This window comes from Thunnus thynnus, chromosome 3 (assembly GCF_963924715.1).
Source record: "Thunnus thynnus chromosome 3, fThuThy2.1, whole genome shotgun sequence".
Lineage (NCBI taxonomy): Eukaryota > Metazoa > Chordata > Actinopteri > Scombriformes > Scombridae > Thunnus > Thunnus thynnus.
Window position 1 is genome coordinate 8,300,481 of NC_089519.1, and position 26,249 is coordinate 8,326,729.

General features: G+C 40.9%; 1 protein-coding gene across 1 annotated transcript; it reads right to left on the reverse strand.

The window, feature by feature from the left end:
• Positions 1 to 3,066: 3,066 nt before the first annotated feature.
• Positions 3,067 to 24,868, reverse strand: jupa (junction plakoglobin a). Its single transcript, XM_067583889.1, has 16 exons — positions 24,704 to 24,868; positions 12,440 to 12,489; positions 11,772 to 11,939; positions 11,422 to 11,675; positions 10,245 to 10,483; positions 9,717 to 9,918; positions 9,194 to 9,338; positions 8,897 to 9,000; positions 8,438 to 8,776; positions 7,805 to 7,957; positions 7,543 to 7,662; positions 7,293 to 7,443; positions 6,622 to 6,743; positions 6,292 to 6,331; positions 4,771 to 4,903; positions 3,067 to 4,136 (listed from the first exon to the last, which is right to left on the reverse strand). The coding sequence occupies exons 2-15, from the start codon at positions 12,450 to 12,452 to the stop codon at positions 4,773 to 4,775; spliced, it is 2,181 nt and encodes a 726-aa protein (XP_067439990.1). The 5' UTR covers positions 12,453 to 12,489; positions 24,704 to 24,868; the 3' UTR covers positions 3,067 to 4,136; positions 4,771 to 4,772.
• Positions 24,869 to 26,249: the final 1,381 nt, after the last annotated feature.

Here is a 26,249-nt window from a genome sequence, read left to right on the forward strand (position 1 = left end):
GGGAACAGGTAGCCTGACTCTGTCCAAAGGTAACAAATTCTGCCTCCCAGCACCTCTGAAGCTCACTTATTAACACCTGTTCAATCCATACACAATCTGAAGTGTAAAAACAACAAATTGAGCTTTTACAGGAATTTATGTGCTGGACTAGTCTGGCAAACACATGATATTATTATATATATGATTTTTACACCATAAAAGTTACCTGTTAACTGTGTTAACTCATTCAAAGAAAAACAAATATAATGTTTTAAGACTTTTTATAATGTTATATATAAAATTAATCACATAAAAGCCCTATGTTGCAGAAATTTAATTCATAGTCATATTTTTAAAATGCTGATTTTCAAAAAATCATCTCTTTTTAAATGAAGTCCAACTGATATGGTTAATGGTAAAACAGAGGAGATCGTTCAAAAAGAATCCAGTATTTTGAGGAGGAAGCACTCATGTTGATGAGTTTAAATAATTAAATTTACCATCAATCAAAGCTAAATTTATTTATCAGTAGCCAAGTCTGTCCTCTTAAAGACATCTTATGGGACCTATTGGTTAAACATGATCCTTTTCATATATATCTGAAACCAAATATCTTGAAACTTGAATAATTTTGGACATTTAAGTCACACTCTCTGATCTCTGCATCTCTGAGCTTAAGTCATGTGTGATTTCACTCAGACCTCACATGCTGTATGTTCTCCAAACAGCTCTGATCTGATGGTTCACTGGTTCAAAACCAGGTCAGCAAACTCATTTTCTTGCACTAAGTTGCATAGACAAGTGATTCAAAGTATTTGAGTGTAGTTTGGCTCTAGTTTTCACATGGTGTCCACTATGTAGGCCAGTCTATCTGCGTCTAATCTGTGCTGTGATTGGTTGTTTCCAGGTAATCCACCATCCAAACCCAATAAAAAGACCATTAAGCAGCGGTTCCTCAAACTGCTGCCCTGCTGTTGCTCTGGCTCCAACCCTTTAATTAATCAAAGCAAGTGTCATGATGCACTCTCCTCCATCACTCAGATTTCACTTAATATGAATTTATAATAACTGCATGATAATAAAACACAGATCCTGTTAAACATCATCTTTCTCTTTTCTAGCCTTTATTTACTCCACTTTCTGCTTTTCCTCTCAGCACAGTGTTTCATGTACACTGTCGTATCTCAAGTAGTCACTATTTGGTTTCTCTCCCCACATGCAGCAAGTGAGGTTGATGAGGGTGAACGCTCAACAGTGCGTTACAGACCGGAGGGGCTCGACCGTCTCGTACAACAAACCAACTTCAGCAAGAAAGAGCTGCAGATCCTCTACTGGGGATTCAAAAATGTCAGTGAATGTTTGATTCTTGTACTCTTGAATAACCGTGAACAGTATAATTGTACAGAGTTTGACCACCATAGATCTGTGTGTATGGATTTATTTTATCATATGAGAACGCATGTGTGTGTGAGCATATGTGTGTATGTTTGTGTGATTTTTGACATGATAATCTTTGATTTCCACAGGAGTGCCCCACTGGTGGTGTGAATGAGGAGACTTTTAAAGGCATCTACTCCCAGTTCTTCCCTCAGGGAGGTCAGTCAGACTCTTTCTTTTCATCCTGTGTTTTCATGTCTTTTCTTATCAGTAGTTATACACAAATGAGTTAACTGGATCATTAGTGTGGTGATCACACATTTACATTGAGATATTTGCATGATCCCTTTATTTTCTCTTTATTCCAGATTCAAATATGTACGCACATTTCCTGTTTGAAGCCTTAGACAGGCACAACAATGGAGCAGTCAGCTTTGAGGTAAGACACACATCCTTTCACTCTCCTCTGACCCCATGGTCATGGTTTTCCATAATTAGGTGACTAGATGATACTAATGAGAAGAGCAGGCTTCAATCAGCCTAAAATATATATCAGATTCTAGTATATTGGGCTGGTTTGGTACAGTGAATCAAAAAGAAGATCTACAAATTTAGAGGATGAATATGGAAACTTCAACAACCCAAAATGAGAGAAACATAAGGTCTTTAATTTCAATTCATTTGAATACCAAAGAAAAATCCAGCAGAACCAGAGTGAAGGTGCAGTAAAAAAAAGAAGAGCTTTAAAAAATGATGAAGATGCTGTGAACAGAGTTTAAGCTATTAGAGAATAAAAATGTTGATGGTGCAAAGAAAGAGCTGCAGGAAAAACTATTTGATGAAGGAAAACGAGGAGCTGGAAAGAGATTTCTGCAGGGCGGAGAAAAACATAGGAGCTAAAGTCAGTGAGAAAAATATCTGAGCAGCTTGAAATACAAGACTTTGGCAAGAACATCAGTGACACAAAGACATCATCTTTAAGTATGACACAAACACTGAACAAATGAAAAGACAGAAAGGAGAGATTGACTCCAAAGAGATAAAAGAAACAACAACGCAGGTCAGTAGTTGGCTCCTTCCCTCACAGCATAGCTGCATATTTTAGCAGAGTAAACACTCACCTCCAAAAACGTAATAAGGAACAAAGCAGAATGAGGAGAGTTATAGGTTTATCTAGCATGAAATTAGGTGTAATATATAATAAAAACTAAAAATGCCACAGGCTTTTGTTTTCTGTGGTTTAGTGTGAACATCTTCCAGCTGCTTCACAGACAGACTAAATTAAAATGTGAACTTGACTGCATCACATCTATGGGATGTACAGTATGAGCCAGTAATATTCTCTCAGAAATACAATTTTCATGAAAGTTAAATGACCTGTTCTGCCCAACACTAGCATGAAGCCTTTGGTCTGTGTATAGAGGCTGTCAAACCACAAACCACTCGAAACCCCAAACTACTGCTTAGAGAAGAATTTCAACAGATAAAATGCAGATTTTTTTCTAAAGGTAAATCTAAGGAAAAATATTGCATAGATACCATCACACATCATTAAGACTTTACAGAATGAAACTGATGAATGATAAATTATGCTGGATGGTAACAGATGAACATGATGAACAGTATGTCCTCATTAAGGGAAATATCTCAAACATCAAACATATCAAAATGCAGTTTTGATTTTTAACTCAATAAACACAGACAACATAATACGTTTAATATATCCTTTATTTTTATTAAAACAAAATTTCAGTAAAAACTCTTATTAAGTAGAAAGACAAATTTCCCTGTCAGTAGTTTGCTCCAGCTGTAAGGCTGCCCCCAAATATATGACCTCAACAAGTATTAGATGCTGAACTGAACTGTAAATCTGCTTTTTACCCACATTATTGTAAATGATTACAGACACATACAAGCTCTTCTTTCAGTTTATAATCCAAAATCTTTGTTAATATTCTGTTAATGCCAAATATGTGAGCAGTTCCCATTAAATAACTTATAAAAGATGAGAAACAATTGAAAACAAAAGAAAAACAAACGACGATCTTGATCACGTACACTCCAAATGATCCACAAGTCAGCTGATTAATTAAGAAGGGGGGGCAGCCCTACACCGCTCTCTCACAAGTCTGTCAAAGACCTCCTCGTTTGTTCGCTCCAAATGAATTAGTCACAAGAAAAGCGGGCCTGTGTTAACTAACTCTTGACTGACTCTCGGGTCACAGCGGGAGAAAGTTGACGGTATATATAGTGTCAAAACTACAGCAAAGACAGCAGTGTCTGTTACAAAGGCGTTAAGAAAGAAACAGCGGTGAGCAGTGCACCGTGCACGTTGAGCCACCTCTGGCAGTGTTTTCAACTATTACTCTCCTTTTTTTTCTTTTTTTTTTTAAAAAACAAAAAGGAAGCTACATGATCATCATCACAAAATAAAATCTCTTTGGCATAGATTACCCACCCAAAAGCATAAACACACACACACACACACACACACACACATACATACTCACATGCGCACACACACTCTTAGAAGATTCTTCAACGAGAACCTACGAGCATCGTCACTGTCAAACTTATAATCAGCAAATTTATGCTATAGAACAAAGATGAGCCCTGTTAAGATTATGAGTCCTGTACTCGGTGATAATTGCATATATTACAACAGGCTGAGAGCAGATGGAATAATCTCTACTGACGACTATATTCTCTTCTTCTTTGTCCCATTACATCCCATTCCAGCTCCCCTGCCTCCTTTTTCCACTACTCTCTCTCTCCTGGGTCTGTAAGAAGAGGAAAAAAGACATGATGAGAAAAAAAAAATCCACAGAACCTTCACAAAAATTTCAGAACATTTCTGCAGCATCGCCAACTTTCAATCTGCCTCTCAAGCACAGATTTTTCTCACACTGGTTATTTAAAAGTTATTATCTTGTAGAAAAGAATCAACAAACTTTAAAGGCCCTGAAAAACAATTTTCTCAACCAGCTTCTTGCTGTGAGCTATGGCTTCCAACATTTTCTGCTAATTTCTTATTTATCTCAGTGTTAAAAATAACAAGAAAGACAATAGGTACTTATAATATTATAGAAACATATTTGCTTTTCATTTTTATCTGTAAGTTTAAAAAAAAAATCTATATTATATTGTTTAATATATTATCAGTATTGTGTACTTCTGTAACTGACCTGCTATGTACACTTACTTTTTGAATAAAGTTTTGAGTTAAAAAAAAAAAAAATCCAAAAAAAAATTTGGATCAAAATGTGATGACAGTTATGTGGTTATGTAGTTTCTTATTTAGTCATGAATAGTTAGCGTTACAATTAGCAGAAGACTGAAAAAACAAGTTTTCAGGAGCTTTAAAGGATAACCAACATATCCTTATCAGTTGAGGTAACATTTGCATGTACTGACCTTTAATAATGCTCGGTGTACGGTGCTCTGTCATAGGCCATGCTGGCTGCGTATTCATCATGCATAATATTTCCTTCCATGCCGTCTATATCAGCTGGATATCCTCCGTAGCCTTGGAAACCAGCATCCAGCTCTGCAAGACAACATTTGTTTTTTTCCAATTAGAAGGAATCATTCAACATTTTCCACATTTTCTGAACAGTTAAGTAACTCTGTGATTATAGAGAAAGGAGAAGCTGATCCTTTTCTCCTTAAGCCTGTTTCACAGTAAATTACTGGGATGACCTTTCAGGCACTGCTAATGATTTTCACTATTCACACAAGCAGCTACATTCAGGAACATTTCTGTCTTGCACCTTTTCACACATGCCATGGCAACACCGGAATAGATAGGGCAAGGGACAGTCCAGCAGTTGGTGGCATGCAACACTTGTATGTATGCCAATCGCCATAAAACTCAACAGAAGAAGAAGATGGGGCAAGGCCGGATGTACGTGTACGTGGCGGAAGATGTCCAAGTATATCAAGCCGCAGCTGCAGCACGAACACAGTATCTTCACGACAGTTGGATATACTTGAAGGCAACCGTAAACAAGTCACAGAATCAAATACATTCATCAAAGGGGTCTTGTGATTGGTTTGCCTGTTCCACTTGAAAATGTCTCTTGTCAGATGGACGTACCCCTTTACGTGCTTGTCCCTGCAACGTTATTGCTTTCATTCACAAAACAGTTGTACCGGCATTTTCCCTGAAATGTTACGAGGTCTTGAGGTGGGAAATGGGCAGTACAAATCTCCCTGAATATCAGTCCCTGCTCCCATTGACACATGACCCCATGCAGAAAATGTTCCTGAACATTTCGGGGATAGACTGCATGTGTGAAAGGGGCTTTAGAGTCTCTCTACTCTGAGTAGAAGACAAATACCAAGGCCATAAAAGGAGAAAAGTCAAAAGAAGGAAAAGATTAAGAGAAAGATGCACACAGGAAACTCCAGGAAAGAAAATTATGAAGAGAGAACCTGAACTCTTATTAGGCATAGTGAAAGAGTGATGCACAAAGAAAAATTAAAGCATAAAACATCAAGAAAAGGAAAAGACTGAAGTGAATGAGACAAGAGTCATGCTCTGAATTTAAGTATTATATTAAGTATCCATTATATCCATTTGGATCATACTGGTACAAGAGGACAGATATGATGCAGAACAGAAGACATGCAACTGAAAATAACTAGGTTGCAGGAAAAACCAACAACAACCAAAAAAACAGAAGTTTGTGACTGATTTGAAGGAGACATGAGATACAAAAAAATCAAGGTAGGAAGACCTGAGCCACTTGATAAGTCAGCTGGTTAGTAAGTACCCATGTAGTCTTTTTACTAGAAAAGCTAATTCCTTTTGCTACCAAATGGGGAGACAACCTGCTAGCAGATTACAGCACATTAATGCTGTGGTTTGCTCCCTGTGGTGGCCCAGTGCTGAGGAATGTGCTGCATGTGCACATTTCAGCCACAGTTACTCACCATCTGGATAGGGTCCATCCATGGGGACACTGTTGTGGGCCTGCAAAGAGGTCACAAGAGGCCAAAGGTCAAAATAAAGTCAGTACTTTAATATAGAAAGCTTGCTGATTTTCATTTAAGTTTCATGAATGATTTTATAATAAAAAAACTATTACTTAGAAACAAATTGCTTCACAGAATGTACTTTATCACTGCTATCAGCATGATCTAAGAATGCTGAGATGAGTTTGATGTAAACCCGGAGAGTTGAAGGTAATACAGAAATGTCTAAAAATCTACTTTAAATGTTCAGTTGTCTTGTCCTGGCAGCGGAGGGCGCCAGACACTCACCATCTCCCAGGCAGCAGGGTCGTGTTTGAACAGAGAGTGTGTGAGCTCCACAGAAACTCGCTTCTTGTAGTCTGAGTTCTTATCCTCCGAGATGCGGAAGAGCACAGCTGCGGCGTAAGTAGCTGAGAAAGAAATAAAGGACACATTCAGCGATGTACAGAAATCTCCACACCCTTTATTAACAATGTGTTATAGTGTAGGTGTACTGACAGAGGGACAGATCAAATCCTGCAGGAACAGTTTTGTGTTTTAAAGATAACAAAATGAGGAAAAAAATAATGATAGTACTACATGTAACATGTAAATGTAATATACTTTCACATAGGTAAGCCTTATGATTTAAGCAGGGGCTAGTAAAATTAGGTAAAAACTAATCTTAAAATAATGCGGTGAGGAAAAATAACCACCATCTTTCAATTCTTATACAAACATATTGGCTGTAGTTAAGTAATATGTAGAATGATTGTATTATATTCTTCAAATGTGGGCAGCAATGTCATCGTGAAATGTAGTGCGGTAAAAGTATACAGTCTTAGAAAATGGACGTACTTGTGTACCTGGAAGCAACATTCACAGTAAGTACATGACTTGAGTAAATTGACTTTAATGCTTTCCACCTATGACTAAATGCTACATTAAGGTAATTGCAGTGCATTATCTCAGTGTCATACCTATGCCCTCGTTGTTGGAGTGCAGCAGCTCCATCAGTGGAGCCGACGCTCCCTCGCTGTCAATCATCTCAGCTGACGGTTTGTCCAGAGCCAGCTCACACAGCACACCCGCCGCCACACGCTTCACGTTGTCCACTGGTGAGTAGAGAAGCTGGGGAAGGAAAGGAGGTAAAATAAGTAAAAAACAAAGAAACAAACAAAAGAAAGTTAATAATTCAGACAAGTGACTGTGAGAGCTTCGGTCTGCTACCTGAACAAATAGAGGAATAGTCTGCAGGTTGGCGATCTCTGCTCTGTTGACGGGATCTCTGGCCAGGATGTGCAGAGCTCCTGTGCAGCCCTCCACAATCTCCTCCATCCTCACTCCATCCTGAGAACAAAGATCAAATAAATAAATGTGAGTCAAGGATACAGAAAAAACTCACGACCACTAATTTCCAAACCCCCTTTAAAACAGACACACACAGTTAATCTGTCAACATCAAGAACCGTGAAACAAGTCTGTCATGTACCTGGTATGTCTGCTGGGCGGATGAGCCATGTTTCTGGGCGTCCTGGTGGGCTTTGAGCAGCAGGTTGACCAGGCGGGGGATCGCTCCTGCATCCCTCAGAGGGGCCTGGTTCTCGGGGCACAGGGCCAGGTTACGGATCAGGCCAACCACAGCCTTCAGAAGGGAAAAAATGGCAAAGACACAGTCATGATACTGTTCACAGTTACTGTTCAGCAAGTAACACAAGGCGGTAAAACAACTTCAAGCTTCTGTCTCCATTACACTTTGTTGTGTCTTAAAATATGGATCTGTTATTTTTTTGCCTCTTTAAAAAGGGAGCTCTTGTGAAACATAATGTTCATGCTGTCATGTGCATTTCATGCTCTTTCGGGCTGAATGAGATACTGGCCTTCTGCCGGATCTGCCATCCCCTCTGTCCATCTGTCCAGTCCTCCCTATCCCCCCCCCCCATATTTCTCTTTGGATCAACCTTTTACTTCTGTTTCCAACCGCACCTGCTCTCAGTCACATTTAGCTTTCTGCCTTGAGTCCTTTCCACCACCACCACTCTTAAACAATCATCTCAGCAAGAGCACACTTATTTCCCCCAACCTAGACAATGCTTTTATCTTTCCCTGCCCTCCCTCTCTCTACCTTAATGACGGGCCAGTAGTAGGGCTGGTTGAGCAGCTTGACGATGGCGGGGATGCCGTAGTGCCTCCTCACAGCATTCTGTGCCAACTCAGCCTGCTGGTGGCGAGAAGTCAGGTGGCGCAGAGCGCAAACGGCTGGCTCGGTCACATCCTCTTTCTCACCGGCACGCAATATGGCGTGGATCAGTGCCTCAACGCCGTTGCTCTGGGTGACCAGAGTTTTATTGTGGGCATTGTTGCATGTGAGGTTAGACAGGATCCCAGTGGCGCAGGTGAGCATGTTAAGGTCATCTGAACTAAGCAGGCCCACCAACACCTGCAGCAGGCTGTCCATGCCCTCCTGGAAACAGAAGAGAGATTTCAGAGAGTTTTTTTATGTGTTGAATTATAGGAAATAAAAAAATTTTCAACAAAGGGTAGAGGGAAAAAACATGAAGTGAATATAAATGTGCAAACAGACCTGCTTAGTGGCAGCATCAGACAGGTTCCTGAGTGTCCACAGACAGTTCTGCATCAGACGTTGGCTGGAGCCTGTGAGGTGTTTACCCAGAGCCTGCATCCCACCTGGAGAGAACAGAGTTAGCAAGTTAAATCACTCAGCTCTAAGCAACATCTCATAAAATGTGCTGTCATGTAGCACTGCGGTTGACGAGATGCCATTAGCCTCGGCTCAGGTAACAAATAGCTGGCACACCTGTATGACTAGCTTGTGCACACAGGTGTGTGCTCACACAAAAAAAAGACATCTATTACATACCAGCCTCTACAATGGCGGGTTTGTTGCTGGGGCATACAGAGAGGACTTTGAGCACACGGCTTGTGGTCCACAGCAGTTTCTCATAGCTGTAGTTTCTCATGATGTGAACGAGACCCTCAGGACCCCCGTTGGCAAGAATGATGAGCTGTAAAATAGAGGAACAGTGTGAGTATGTGTCTATGTGTCGGTACATGAAGTGAAAACACAACTTTGATTTTTTAAACAATCAGGATCTTTTTGTGAAGAAGCCCTTAGTGAAACAAAGCCATGACGTGAGTAACACCACTTAATCCTCACTTATTTTACTACTCAACAAAAAACCGCACCCAAACCTTCACTATGACAGCACCTGAGTAACTCTGTTCACATGCCACACCCAAAACAACACATGCACATACAAGCACGACAACGTGAATAGTCTCAAGTTACAATACTTGGCTGCAATGAAGTGTATCAGCCGTTGTATGACTGTGCACTGGCACAAAACCTTCAGTAACTGACAATTAAACACACACACACACACCTTGCTCTCCTGATTGCCATAGGACAGAAGCTGCAGACAGTCTGTGGTGATGGCCAGGAACTTGGGGTTGCTCTTCTTCAGCAGGGGGACCATCCTCTGCAGGCCGTCAGCGAGACGAACAGCCATCTTAGCTCCCTCCTGGTGCAGCAGCAGGTTGTGGAGCGTGGTGATGGCGTAGAAGAGCACAGACTCCATAGGAGAGCTGAGGGAGATAAACAGGAGGGTTAAGTGTGTATCAAAAAATAATGGCATGTCCAGTTGTTGTAAGTTTCTATCTTGGGATATGCTCATTGAGTATATTTTGAATTACATTATATGAACAAACCATGAAACAGCAAAATGTGTTTAAGGTTGGAAGTTTCCTTTCATAACTATACTGTAACCCAGAGTGAAGGTTTCAAGTTTGCACTGGTAATTGTGCACATTTCTCCAACATATATCAACGACTAGGATGAAACTGTGACAAGTGAAAGAAGTTGGACAAGCTTCATCACTCAATGATTTCTCTTTCTCTTTGTCCAGCAGTACCTGAGCATGCGGACCAGAGCGGGGATGCCTCCAGACTTGAAGATGGAGAGCAGGCCCTCTCTCTGGTGGGACAGGTTGTGGAGGATGCTGGCTGTGGCTCTTGCTGTCTCCATGTCGCTTGTGTTCTGCATGGCTCGCACCACCGCGGCCACCATCTGAGGGGACTGCATCAGTGCATGGCGAGATGCCTCCTTACGTGTAAGCTGGTTGACAATCTGCGCTGCCTTGCTGACCACCACCTGATGAGAGATGAAGATGGAAAAGAACTGTTAATTTTTACCGGCAGATATGAATTAAATTGACTCCGTAACGTTGGTACTTTTATTATAAAAGGGTGAAATACGTGTACTGTAGGGCTTTTTAATTTTAAAATAATGTCTTGATTATCACTTTTTTCCATTTCAAGGTGACAGCTTCAAACTTATGTGACCAACCATTCAAAACCCAAAATACTGAAGTTGGAATGATGTAAAACCATTAAAAGTAGAAAATTTGAGAAGCTGGATCCAGACAGCTTGATGAAAGTCATCTGGATCCAGCTGGATAAAAATTGTTGTTGATTAAAGAAATAGCTTGACGTTTTTGGAAATCCGCTTATTCGCTTCCTTGCCAACATTTAGATGAGAAGATTGATACCACCCTTGAGTCTTGTTGTCACTGTGAAGTTCCTGGCCAAGAAACAGTCCGGCACATTACAGTAGCAAACGAGATAAAGTGTGTTAATTTGTCAGTTTTAAAGGAGCTAGTAGGAGGATTTTGTTACTTTTGGACAGAGACAGGCTAGCTAGGCTAGGTGAGTCGTTTACCCCTGTTTCCAGTATTTATGCTAAGCTAAGCTAAGCAGCTGCTGGCTGCCTTCATATTTATCCTACAGACATGAGAATGGTTTTGATCTTCTCATCTAACTCTTATAAGAAGGTGAATAAGTGTAGCTGTTTCAGTGCAATACTCATGTATACAAACTGTACAGGACTTCATGAATAGAGGACACTGTGAGTTAATCTATTTTTATGATGATATCAAGTTTGCTGTTCATTATAAAGTGCAACAGAACTAAATTTACTTTAACAGAATTATCTCTTGAAAGCCTTATTGGTGCATCCAGCTGAGGCAAATTTTACAAAAATACTGTGCTAATTTCAGATTCTGTATACAGGCATGACTCTGCATTCATCACCTGATCTTCATCGTTGAGCAGTTTGGTGAGCTCGGGCACGGCACGCGTGGCCAGCTCAGCGTCGTCTTGGTAGTTGATCAGATGGATGATGGCTGTCTTGAGCATCTGGGAGGGCTCAGCCAACCGCTGGACGTTGGTCATCTGGGACGGGTCTGTCTGAGTAGACAAGATGGTCGTGCCTTCCTCCAGCGTCTCTGGGAACATCGCAGCCCGCACCCGCTGGGCTCTGGTCATGGTGTACTGAGAATCCAAGTCTATCGAGAAGTGAGATGATGATGATGATGTCAAGCCATTAAAGCAAAGGCTAAAATATGCATATTGACTGCTTTGACCCTAGCTTGTCGTCTTACCAGGCTCTTCACTTGTGACAGTGGTGGTCACGGTGTACTGCTTGGAGGTGGTGTAGTCGCCGTCGTCATCTCTGACTGTGGTGGCTCCAGACTGGATGCCTGAGTCTACACTATACATCGTCTGCTGCCACTCTGCCACCTTCACCATGCCACTGTCAAGCTCACCCACTGCCGAGCACAAAGAGAGGAAGAGTGGGATGTCAGAGGTGTTGGACACAAGTCATTTATTAACAGGTTTAATAGGCAAGGAGTGAGGGTTTTGAGTATAATTATACCTTATTATTTTTCATTCAAATACCCCTTTTTTCTCCCCAGTGGATGCATCTTTTACTGCTAAGTTTCATAAAGGAACTCTTTCACAGGAGTAACCTTTAGTTATCAGCTGTATAAAGGAAGTGACCTCAACATAAATACATGAGAACAATAGTTGGAAGTAGGAAAGGTCATGATCAAAATGTTCAACAGTCATCATTAAAGTAGTGTAGAATGAGAAGATTTACAAAAGTCAACATGAAAATACACAAGCTATATCAAAAATGAACATAAATTCACATTACTCTGTTTTTTGTGATATAATGAATTTATGTTGATTAAGTCTGCAGAAATGAAAGAAGGGGAAAAAAATGAACGTAAAATACATAAAAAGAGCTGAATTGTGTATCACTTACTTTGCATTGCCATCCTTGCCTCCCGTTATCAAAACAACGATGGAGCAGACCTTAAAACACAAGCAAAAAAGTCCAAGTCAGAATTTTCATTTCTTTTTGCTACAAATGATGATAATGCACTTCACCACACAGCTGCATCTTTTCATGAATTAGTAAAGATTCCAGCAAGATCTCCGCTCTCTTACACAAGATTGTCATTCAGTTTTTATGTGACAGCTCACAAGATGACACCCCGCCCCTCCCTTTCCCACCCGGCTGTTCACCCTGACCTGAAAATGACAACACAGAGCAGCAGCAGCAGCTCATGGGGGAGCAGGGCGAAGTGGGCGGAGAGACAGCTGTAAGTGAGGAATGCTAGCTAGCCTGAGTGACCTTTCACCCCAGGCCTCCACCCATATAGCCGTGTGAGCAACCTACTGCTGACGCATGGCGATCAGGAACCTGCTCGTCAGGTTTTGAGTCCAGTGTGCTCCAAGTGAGTGTGTGTGTGTGTGTACAGACGGTGAGCAAACTCCTTGTCACAGACAAGCCTCCACCTCTAAATTCCTGCGACTTTACTTTAGTTATTGTTTGTCTTATTTAAAATACTACGACATACTGTTTTTAACACTTACTTGCTTTCATGGCCTCATTCATACACTTTTCCAGTAATCCAACATCCTGAGCCATCTTTTTACAATGTGTAGTTCTTTTTTTTTTTTTTTTTTTTTTAAACACGATCCAGGTTGCATAACTGACAAGCAACTTGTTGGTGCAAGTTTTCTCCAGATTTCCTTTCTTTATGAATCATCTTGTTTTCCTAATGAAATCATTCTTGCTGCATTTACTCAGGTATTCAGTCCTCACAAAGACATCTTACTGCATCTGTTACTTCACCATTAAATGTTTATACTTCTGTGTGAAAAAAAAAACGGTTGGAAATGTGAATCCCAGACTTTACATTAAGCAGAGGCATGTTTCTTCACTATAGGCCAAATATTAAATCTAATTTGTACAAAATGTTTCTGTCTGTAACAAAATTTGATGTTGCAATCTCTCTCAGGTTCACTTACTTACACAAGATCCCTCTTTTATTGAAATTGAATCCTTTAAATAAAGACCAAACATAAAAAAAATTGATTATCCTTAGATAACCTCTCGCTGTTTGAACTTGAATGTTTTCTGTCTCCACATATTTGCAGCCTGAATACCATCCACCACAGAAATCCTCTTCATCACAGAAAAATCTGCATTTATAATAGCTGTCTGTAACTGCATGTGACATATAACCGATAGTACAATGCATCCACTGTGCTGGTTAGTGTTTTCAGATGTTTGACTGTTACTGACAGGATTCTTTGCTGAGCACATTGCTGCAGTACATTGTGCTTTTTGTGTGTGTGTGCGTGTGTGTGTGTGTATGTGTAAATGTAAGTGTGCGTGTGCTGATTTCTGCAGGCACTGCAGATGTACTGGAGGTACCAGGGGGGGCTCTACACATGGCAAGGTCAACAAACAAAGGCTTCAACAGACAGAAAAAAAGATACATATTTCCCTCCTTGAAACCTCTCTCCTTTTTTGTAACAGCTAGCTTACAATGTGATTCCACGTAATAAGCAACTATGCTTATCTCCATCTTTACTACTAATAAAATAATTCAGGGTATCAAACTGCTGTCTTAGCACAAAATGGGCTATAAAACACTTAAATCACCACCTTCACCTCTGCTTGTATTAAACTTCTTGGAACATCAGTAATCAAAATCGATCAATGGGTTTGGAGGAAAGGACTTTGTACAAAGATGAGCTGCTTGGTCTCTCTGCCTGGCACTGTGGATGTTCATGATGTATTAATTAAAGCACCACTCCATCTCTTTGCCCCGTGGCTTTGCATACGGATGTTTCAGTCCCCTTAGCTGGCCAAGGCCATTCTTCTCCCCCAGGCATCATACCGAAACTGACAATAGTGTGCACATACCAGAATACTGCATGTTCCTCATTAGTCTCTCCTCAGTTTTCTCTCACTTTGATGGACAAAGCGACTCCCCACATAGGTTTTTTCTGGGCCTGCATGCGTTATTTACTGTTGATATGCGTGCATTCAAAATAGGTTCACCTGAACCTAATGTTCTTGAAAGGTCCCAACATGTCCGTGTATCTCACTCTCACCTTCACAGGGAGTAGTGAGTTTCAAGCTGTTGTCAGTCTGGCATGGGATCCTGCAGGGCCAGGCCCCAGAGGACTGTTTGTACTTGCAGCTACATGCTACTTTACTGATAATGCCCTGACTCATCAGGGCACGGACAGAAACTATGCTTACAATCACTGTGTATTCCTACCTTTCTTACTTACAAAGGCGTGGCCGCTGTTTAACGCAGGTATGAATGCTTGTCCATCATGATGGTAAGCAACTACCGCTATCTATCCATTGATCAGTTTGGAAAGCGGAATAAACTGACAGAAATCAGACTGTCAGCTTTAAGTTTTTTGTCCACAAAAACATTTTTTTCTGAAGGCAAACATATAATTGATATAAAATAGAAACCCATATGACTTTTTTTTGGGGCAGATCTACATCATGTACTGCATGTCCACAGTGACAGAACTTTCCTGTTCTCTGTAAATCAGGGACAGTGTTTGTGTAGTCTTTGTTTTCCTGGGCGAGGCAGCGGGTTCAGCCAACTGTTGCAATGCTGCGACACGCCCTGCATATCACCTAGGTAACCGAAACTCCACTCAGGCACTGTACTGTGGGGGTTTTATCTGCTGACCCATCTGATGTCTGAAGCAAGGCTTGCTTGTTTACTGATAAGTTTTGTTCTCTCTTGGGTTTCCTCATAATTTCTTTTTTTTTTCCCTCTACCGTGATTCTCATGACTAGTTCAAGCAAAGAAAAGCTAAGAAAATCATTATGTAGCAAAAGTAAAAGCTAAATCCGAGCAAAAATGTTTGTTTAGCTTATCATACCAATAGTAAAATGTGGATATTTACTCATATAATGTGTCTCTCAGTCATAACTGAATAGCTAGACTTATCAGTTGTTCCCTCCCCCATTCAGCGATGACGAAAAGCCATTGGTTGTGTTCTGTACTTCTAACTGGACTTTGCGCCCTTCCAGTTAATGAGTGATGCATCCTTTCACTCTCACTGTACCTTGCTCCTTACTCATTCTCATCACCACCATCCAGTCACACAAACACGCAGTAACATGGAAGCCACACTCAGGAAAACACGCAGCTCACACCCATCCCTTCCCACTATCTTGTTAGGCAACAGCTGTAAAAGATGGCTTAAGGGGCTTCTTCTTCTTTCTTAAAAAAAAAAAAAAAAAACACCCCTGCACAGTAAAACCAGGAATGCGTATAAGTGAAAGCTGCCAGTGAACGAGTTGCAGCAGAAAAGCACAGATGATACTGTTCAGCATCCATGCTGAAGCGCTGGTGTGACATTCCACACTCACATAGTATATTCAATCTGTCCTGTGTCTAAGCATAAATCTTGTTCACAACGGTGCACATTTTTTTTCACACTTCTAAAAAACTCAACTCTTCTCGACTTATCTCACTGATTCACTCAGAGGATATGGCTACTGTAACAATGGATGAGTAACTCTCTTCTCGATCATGAGATCAGATTCACCATTAACCCCCCCTACAGGCATGTCGGACAGGGAGTGTCTCCCCAGCAGTGACAGGCTCTCAACAAGGGTGTGGCTGCAGTGTGGGTGTATAAGTTAAACGGGTGAGGCTGATTACACCTAATGGCTAGTGGGGCTAAACTGTAGACCCAACATTTTAATTCTTCACAGGAAATCCTCCTAATAATCAGGGGTTTTCCTGGCCCAAAATTAGGTGGAAGTGGTACTTCATAGTTTTAAAAACCGTTTGTGTGTGTGTGCGTGCCTTCTTCTGGCCCAGTTGTTGTAGTTCTAAACCAATTGTTTAGGCTGTGTACACAGTATAAATGTCTGTATGTATGTATGTATGTATGTATGTATAAGAAAAATATCTTCGAACACAGATAGTTGGTCACTGATACCTATGTTTGTCAATTTCTCTCTGCCTAAACATTTCAAGGAGCACAATTTCAATTAGGCTACATAACCTCCAAGTGATGTAGCTACCACTACTGCTGCATTTAGGCTTAATGAACTCCACAATCAAACTTTTGAATTAAACAGCAAATAGGGGTGATGGTGAATTTGAAACTATTACCAAAAGATGTTCAGCTAATTTGAAAAGATAATGCCAATGTAGGCCTTGCCCTTGAAAGTATAAAAGCCTTACCATAGCCAAAACAACATCTGTTGGGTCTGGGGGTAATACAGCTGTTGTTCTCACTATGACATTACATTAAATGGTATGATGAATAACATAAGACAGATGTGGCTGAATATGAACATGGCTGCTGGAACAGTGAAAGGGTGAACCAGTTACAACCCTCTTTACACAGGCCTACTTCTGTTTTTCCCCCTTAAAATCTACATAGAATAACTTATAGACTACACAGTGAAAGGATCATTCCAAGAGCATTTCTAAACAGTTCAGTGTGATTTTCCCTTGTGTAGCGCCATGGAATCATAATCATTTATGATTAGAACATCTGTTTAGTCAATCACATTTCTATAAAACCATGGAGTGCTATAACTCGTTTTATTCAGAAGAAGGAGGACTTTCCAGTCAATTTAATCTTACGAGTAAGCAGAAATATCTGAAAGCATGACAGCTGAAACTTAAAAAAAAATACCTACATTTTGCTGAATAGGGAAGCTTCACAAAGTTCACGTCGTGCTTCTATGAATGTGCATTTATGTGTTAATGTAAGCTGTTGGACTTTGTTGTTTTTATTTTTTGTGGTCTTGTCCCGTTATTAGAAACCTTACAATATTTATCCTCATTGTTTTTGTACATAACAAAATTCAGTGCCTCCCTCCTGAAGACATTTTAAGACATCTTTGTACATTGAATTACAAAAAGTTATATTTTAAGACCTTAAGGATCCGTGGGGACCCTGATTTTTGACGGAGGCAGCTGAGAGTTGGCCACCTCGCAATTCTCTATGCAGGAACAACCCTGACAATGATTAATAAGTTGTACAGCTACAAACTGAGTATAGTTATGAACAAACAATCCAGCAGGACTGATTTTGACTTTGCTGGCCTAAGCTCTTCTTTCTGTCACAGCAGGAATGAATCAGGTCAGGGAAGAGGCCCAGGGGGTTGGAAATGAACTCTGGTCATATTCCAGAGTGGCTCCTAACATGTTTGCAGTGATTTGTTATTTACTCTCATGCCTGTTTGGCAGGCACGGGTGTAAATAACATGTCACCAGGCCTTTGCTGTCTGCTCTGCTAGGCTTTTACAGGCCTGCTTGAGAAGATTAGGCTTTTCAAGTTTAAAGGAATAGTTTACCTTGTACTGTAAATATGTAGCTGGAGCCAGCAGTTAGCTAGCCTAGCTTAGCACAAAGACTGGAAACAAGAGGAAACAGCTAGCCTGCTGTGTGTTTGAAGACAAAATCCGCCTACCAGCACCTCTAAAGCCCACTAATTAACACATATCTCGTTTGTTTAATCCATTCAAATAACGTTAGTGTTAAGATGACATACTCCCCCCTAAAACTACAACCGGTTATTTTCACACAAAGCAAAGCTAAGCTAACATCTCCTGGCTGTACCTTTATATTCACCATATAGACATGAAATTGGTATTAATCTTCTTATCTAACTCTTGGCAAGAGAGAGAGTAATTATTCCCCACAATGTCATGCTATTCCTTTAACTGACTTAAAAACACACACACACACACACATATACATAGCAAGAATTTATCATTTGTTTATAATAAACTGCACATTCCCATGATCATGGGAACATTACAGCTTTATAGAAACTTGACCTCATCTGGCGGTCTGTGATTTCTAACAGGCTTGCTAATGTCGTGTTTAGGCTGACATGCAAATAAAGCAGATTATGTTACCACACATCTGTAAAGCTTCCTGCACCATCTGCACCGAAACAGATCAACTATTTGACATATAGGCCGGCTTCACACACACACAAACACACAAACACACACACACATACACACGTTTGCACAGCTATCCTTGTTAGGATAATTTTGTACAGCCTAACCCTAACCATAACCAATTCATACATTACCCCTAACCTTAAATAGGACCTCAGAAATGACGTTTTGCCGCATTAGGACCAGGCTTTGGTCCCCATGAGAACTACTGATCCCAATAAGGTCAGTGTTTATACCAGCAACAGTCCCAATGAGGATTAAAAAAACGAGCACACACACAGACACAAGTCACATACATGCAGCAGACACTCCTCTTACTATAAACTGCTTCCCAGATGACTTTAACACAACACCCTGCTCTCATACAGTCCAATCCTCCTGACACAGTAAATGGCCAGTGCAGCCAGCTGAGCCCCCAGAGCAAACAGGCTGCACTTAACATTGTCCTCCCTGCATCCTTTCTCCACAGAGTCAGGGTTCATCTGTCCCAATGGGATACAGCTTAACACCCTTCCCACCCCCTAACCTTTCAGGTCCCAAAACCACATGTCCCTTATTCCCCGCTCATCCAACAACGGCTGTTATGGCACTGTAATGGAGGCAGCGGGGGCTAACTGTTCTTATAAATCAATATGGCAGGATGTGAAGTGGTGCACAGCTAATGGATTTATTGTGGTGGGTGACAGGAAGTGGTGGTCAACATTATCTGATTCACCAACACTGCTGGGCCGTCTGGTCAGAGAGGGGAAGTTTATAAGAAGAAGCTGTACTTTCACAACTCTTCCTACACACAGTACTGTAGACGCAAAAAACTATGGTGACAAACTACTCTAGCATCAATCATGTCATGGCCTGACTTCAAGAAGAGCACAGCTTGTCGTCCACATTTTGTAAAAGCGCTCACTCTTTGAGAGAGAGCATTTATCAATTGACTGTAACAAGCAGTTGATAAAATCCAGACCATAGCAACGTCGCCATGCCAAGAGCCAACAGAAGAACAAACAATGAGATACTGCTGGTGTGCACTTGTGCAACACACAAACTGAATTTGTTTAAATGTGGCAGATACAGCACAGCATGCTCCCCTTCTTCCTTGACTCATCTGGAAACATGCCCGACAACACAGTCAACCACAGTCAGCATGGCAATGAATAAAATAAGCAGCAGAATGGATAATGGCCCTAGATCTGTCAGTTAATTCACTGCTGCTCCTTTAATGAGTTGAATTAGGCCAATGGATGCAGTGTGGTGGCTGTAAACTGGTATGTAGTTGTTTACTCCCTGTGGGATCTCACTGTGAATCAAAGGAAATGTGAGCTGTCTCGGAGGAGGTGCCTGAGCGCGGAGCAGGATCAGATTACATGAAGCTGATAAAGAAGGAGGGAATGAGTAAAAAAGGGATAAAGCCTGTGTGGCAATAAACCCTCATTTGTGAGGCCCGTACAGCAACAAAGTTCACAAGACAGTCCATCACATATCAGACATTGTGGGAGGGAACATGTATGTCCAAAGATTAACTTTCATATCAGGAAACAATGAATCACAAAGATGTGGAAATCAAATGATCACATTTTACAGTATTTTTCAAAATTAAGTCATTATTTGAACTTGTGATGCTCACTTTTGAGGTGAAGACGGTGTTTTCAAGGCAATGATTTTGTGTTTAGACCTCCCTTCATGTTGTTTGGTTGATAGAAGGAAGGAAGAGGATGAACTAAGTCTCTGATACAGCACAGAGAGCTTCTGTGTTACTTTGTTTGGGGCAGAGAGGAAAAGAGTAGCAGCATTGTCCCATTGACTGCTGTCACAGTGAAAAGGAAACCGGGTCTCAAGTGTCCCCACTGGATGCAACCAAAAAGGCTCAAGCACATCAAGATGGCTCTGTGTGTTCATGGGCCAAGTTTGGTGGCCAGCACTGCATTCAAAGCCCTGTTTAAGGCCTGACAAGTAGTTTTAGCTTGAACTGCCGCTGCTACGCATCGGTGTGCGGCTGAGCGCTGAAGCAGTGTGACAGATGATTAATTTTTCAGGGAGATTAGAGGCACACAGGAGTGGGAGGAGGGTGCTTGGGAGAGCAGGGCAAAAGTCCTGAAGAATACAACGTTCCTCTGAAACAAGCTCAAGTTTGTTCTTCTCTATGCAAACCAGAACCAAAATAAAAGAAACAAGTGGCAGAAAAGTCAAATATTTGAAGATTGAAAGCTCACATTATTAAAAAAAAAATCAGCCTCTTATACTGACAAATCAACAGTCAGGTCATTTGCGTCATACACTGGTATTGTCAGACAAAAACCTGAGAACCAAAGAAGAATTGAAAAAGGAAGTGTGACTTTCAGCTTTAGTTGTTCAAAATACCCATGCATTTATCTACTGTTCTGTAAAGTATTCACAGGACCAATGGTTGCATAACTTTCTCAACCCATAAGAGAATTAAATCCTTCATAAGCAGTGAAACAACAAAAAACTGACTTATCAGATTTTCACTCAACGGTGACGATATGCAAAATTAACTTCCATTTGAGATGTTGGTGCTCTTTATGTTGCATATCTAACAAGTCAAGTTTCCCTGGTGATTTTCTTTCCGTTTCAACCACACCCTTACTGTCCTCACTTTCCTCAATCTCTCATAGAAGTGTAATTAAGGGACGGGGGGGAGGAGGAGGAGGAGGAGGAGGAGGAGGAAGAGAAAAAACAGACACCACAGGACTCATCAGAGTCACTATGCTGAGAAGCCAAATCATCCAACTGTGAAAACTTTGTCTTTTGAGTCAGTGCAGGAATCTAGTTCACTCCCTCCCTGCTTGGATTCACAGTCCGTAATGAAAAAATCATCAATGGTAATGTATTCATGATGAAAACAGTAGGATTCTGCTATTTCCAGCATGCTGTTAGACTGATGCGTGGGTGTTTTTGGACAGAGCTTTGATAGGAGTTGACTTGAAATGACCATCCTGGCAGACGTTAACAACAGCTTTAAAGTGCGAGTGGTGGGGAGAAAAACAGCCATTAGGCCTTTGACATTTTAAGTAAGGGACATTTTCTTGCCCCTGTTTGATCCAAGCAGGAGAACCGTTGAAAGTAAATAATTCATGTCAGCGACTGTCATGGGTAGGGTTCAGCTGGGCAATGCCAGCTTTACTTGCTCAGCATTATACCACTGTGAGCTCTGCTGGAAGCTTCTGATTTTTTTTTTTTTTTTTTTTTTTTTTTTTCAGAGACAGCAGACATTTTTTGCGTGAATAAATGTTTTTAGACAATGCTGCCAATTATTTTATTACCCCAAATAAAGAGGCACTAAATTCTTTGGCTGGATTGAATTAACCTCTTCACTGGAAATCTGGTGTTTAGTTGCACCTGTCTGGTTTACTTTTATAGTTTAAAGCTGAAGTCATCCATTCTAAGTCACATGCGGATAACGACTTATTTCTGTGGTATTCTCTGGTTGTAAATAATTATGACGAATGGAGCACTTGGTGTCTGAGAAGCTGCAGGGTTGAATATCTCGAATCTGCTTTGGATCCACACAGGGTCTGAAATTTACACCCACCACGCGCCAAATGCGGGTAGATTTTCAGTTAACAAGTAAATCTCAGAAGGCTATCTGCCACACTGGCGGGTAAATGTTTGTACCAAAATAGTCATGTAATAAAATATCTGGCATGATGGCTCAGAGGAATTTACTCGTTTGTTCCCTATACAGTGTAGACATATGCACCAAACAGTGCCGTGAAACTGTAGGAATGCTCCTAGTTTTGCGGCACTGTTTACTGTATGAGACATCAGTTACTCAGCATCGCAGCTCTCCGCTAAACTATCACTTTGCTAGCTACCACTGATTAAATAGCTATTATGTGGCAACATTTACAAGGAGTGAGTATATGTGACACAAAGAGGCAATTTAATATTTTGGCCAGTAAAAAATATGCTTGGCCAGTGGATTTTTTCATCTACCAGTCCCCTTGGCAGGTGAGTCAAAAAGTTAATTTCAGACACCGGATCCACGACAATATTGTCTGATGAAGATTTTCCCCGTGGAGATTTTGATGCTGTCACACCACCTACTCTTTGACTTCAACCACAAAGACCCCTGTCGAGCCTGACCAGAAACTTTATCTCTCTGCGTTCCTTCTCCATGGGAACAGTAAAACACATAGACAGGGTGATATGCAAACACAGCGCAGGTCACACGACGTGTGCGCTGAGTGGCTGTAACTGAACCCCTGGAAAGTACTCAGTCAGGCACCACTGGACAGGGACAGAGGTGAAGCAAGACAGTGAATCCACAGAAAAAGAAATCCTTCCAAACGAAACAAAGAGGTTCGGATATATGCCATACAGTAATCCCCTTTGCAAAGTGTAGACCTATTTATAAACTGAAGGATCTCCTGGCCTCTTGCTCTGCTAATGTAGGACAGTATCAGGGAATTAAGCAGGAGGGGGGAGATTATCACCGTGCCACCACAGCTGTAGCTGCAAAATCTACAGTAAGTCACCTCCCCCCCACACCCACCCCAACCGCCAACCCCCCCCCCTGCTCCCGCCGTCCACCACCCTCTTCCCCGAGGGCAGACAGGAACAGCTTTCCAACCAGGGTGCTGTCTGTTGCTGCACTACTTGATGACACAGGCCTACGGCAAGCTCGGTGGAGGCCAAACTGGCAGAGAGTATTGGCACCCTGTCCTATTCAACCAGACACAAATTCAACAACCTCAGCTGGACGCATTGGTCTCGAAACCAGTTGGATGCCACAAACTTGTTTTGTGAAGGTTTAACTTGCAAATAATTCAGACAAGAGGACAATAGTGAATGCGATTCAGTGCTTAATGATCCAGGTAACGCACCACAAAAGAGGCTCAGTTTAGAAGAATGTCTGTTTAGCCTCTAATTCCAAGGCGACCCATGTCAAATTTGACTTTGACAGATATTAAAGTTGGCTGCGGAGGACACTGCAAATGACTTAATCGCATAAGATAAAGCGGATAAGATAAAAGTCATTTCAACTAGATGCTGATTTCAGTGGATTTACTCATGAAATCAAATGAAAGAAAATGTGTGCTCCTGCAGTCAGTCACTAAGCAGGATTGGAAAACTGCTGTCCTGTCAAGTCAGGAGCATCTGCAAACGTAATGACATCATGGAAGATTTGGCAACACCTGGAGACATGGGGAGGGGATGTGAGCTCTAACAACACCAACACATTTTAGGCATATGATTCATGATTCACGCTCATATATTACAGATGTGTGTGAACAAGACCTAACTCCTCCATGTGTATTAGCTCATTCTGTTATTTACTGTTGGTGTTGTTGCTGCTGTTGCTATTTAAATTTAGGCATGCGACTTTTAATTATTGGTCAATTGGTCAGAAAACTGTGAAAAATTCAGTTTCCTAGAGGCTGAGGTAACGTTTAAAAATTGCTTGTTTTGTTCAACCAACAGTCAAAAACCTAAGTATGGCATAGCGTTACAGAAAAAAAAACAGCAAATATTTACATTTCAAAAGGTCTGAACCACTTTTAATTAAAAAATGACGATTAATCAATCATCAAAATAGCGGAAGATTCATGTTTGTTTACTGAATAATCGATTAATTGATTCAGTTTATATTTATAAGTTAGCTGTAGCAATAAATGCTTTGTTATTGTCTTGTCAGCATCTTATGTGTCCATAAAATTACCTCATACTCTCACTTTATGACTGTAAACTCTTTTCTTTCTTTTTTAAAATAAAAATATTCCTTACATTCGTACATTTTTGTCAATAATAACCCATTTCTCTTCACCTGCCCCTCTCGCACGCGGACACACACCGTATGTGCACGCGCGCTCACACACACACACACTCGGGACACCACTAATGACATTGTGGGACACTATTGACAAGTGACGTCAAGTTGAATGATCGATACTTGGGCCAAACATCGTTATGATTCAGCAGAAAACAGCCAAAATATGAGTTTCATGTACGACAGCAAACTTTTGGTGGCTGGAGAGCTCGCGCTGCTTTAAACAGCAGGCAGCGGTGGCCAGTTTGTGGCATGCGGAAATGAATTCCCAATACGAGGCTGAATTTGAAACCAGGTAGAGCAAAAGATGAAAAATGTAACACAACATTACCCCACACAAACATACACGTTTATATAGAAAGAAGGATATAAACTACTGTGCGCGAGAAGAATGAAAAACAACACGTCACAGACAAAAGACGCAGCAGTTTGAAAACTGTCGGGGGGAAAGTAAATGTGCCCTCAGTGAATCTTACCTGTCGAAACACACGGAAAAGCGTTTTAAGATTATTCCAGGACAATGTTGTTTTCTTCGGACGGGACACTTGTCTGTATTTCTCTCCTACTTCAATCCACTTTCTCTCTCTCCACCGCCGCCGCTGCTGCTGCTGCTGCTGGCCGACAGTCCTCTGAACAAAAATGAGTAAAAGAAGCGTCACCTCAGCCCAGACCCCGCCTGCTCACCCCGACCCCACCCTGCCACAGCTCCGCACACTCTCTGTTCACACTGGGAGAGGCGCTGGAGCGAACCAAACCGTAATCATTAAAAAATAAACAGCAAAATCCAAGTTTGATTCGTTAAATTCCCTTCAGCAAACATCGCTTAATTTAATGTTATAGCCTGTATTTAAAAGGGATTACAACAGAACTGTGAAGGACGATGCTAAACTAGGTTTATCTTGTGATATTGGGTGTGGAAATATATTTGTTCATTTAATAGCAGTCGTCACAAACATATCAAATTGTTTTATGCACCATGCAACAATTCATCTAGCTGCCACATTACAGTAAACTAGGCTACATAAATAAAAGAGATGCCCATAATATCAAGCTTGAACTACTTATGTATGTTAACATACAGCTATATTGTTTACACTTTTTAATTGTCATACCAGAACCATTTATACTGGTTATTATACTGATAGATACCACTGCACATATATCAGACATATTTATTAGTATTTTTTATGTTTATTTATTGTATTCCTTATTTATTATTCCCATTTCTATTCCTTGACAAGTCTCTGCTGCCGTGAAACTGGAATTTCCCCACGAAGATAAATAATCTATCTATCTATCTATCTATCTATCTATCTATCTATCTATCTATCTATCTATCTATCTATCTATGTCACTCTGTTACCACAATCTAGTTCAACAACATGAGAGCAAAGTACAGCTCACTACGGACATTTGACAAACACTGACAACAAAATGTAGACCTTTAGGAACATTACAGTATATTAAAGTGTAGTGTGTTATAATAACTTTTGAGTACTTTAACTATAGCTATGGATATTACATTAACGCTCGTGTTTTCATTCGTTTTGTTTCTCGTTTTCAAAAGGACTGCAGTGACGCTGACAACCATTTCATGCACCTGTAGGTATGACGAGCGACCACACCTTGATCACAGCACGAAACCAGACGAACAGAGTGAGTCACTGCAGACGGGAACTGATAGAGTGTCAGAGGGACTAATCACTCAGCGATACAAATATAATGTATCGTTTTGTCTGTGTGTGTCACGAGTTTATCATGTTTATTTTTTATGACGACTGATTTCTATGGAGCATTAAGTCGGTGTCGGTGGGAAGGAAGGGAGGAAGTGAGGAGAGAGACAGCAAGAGGGAGGCATTTCTAGAGATATAGATCTGTGTTGCATGTTTCTACCTAGTTATTATGAGGCATGATTCACAGCTTCTTCTGTGGAACTTGATTGTGAAAGCAGAAAAACCACAGATACATTAGTGAGATTGTTAAAGTGAAATTTAAAATGCTGTTTTTGTTACACAACAGTCC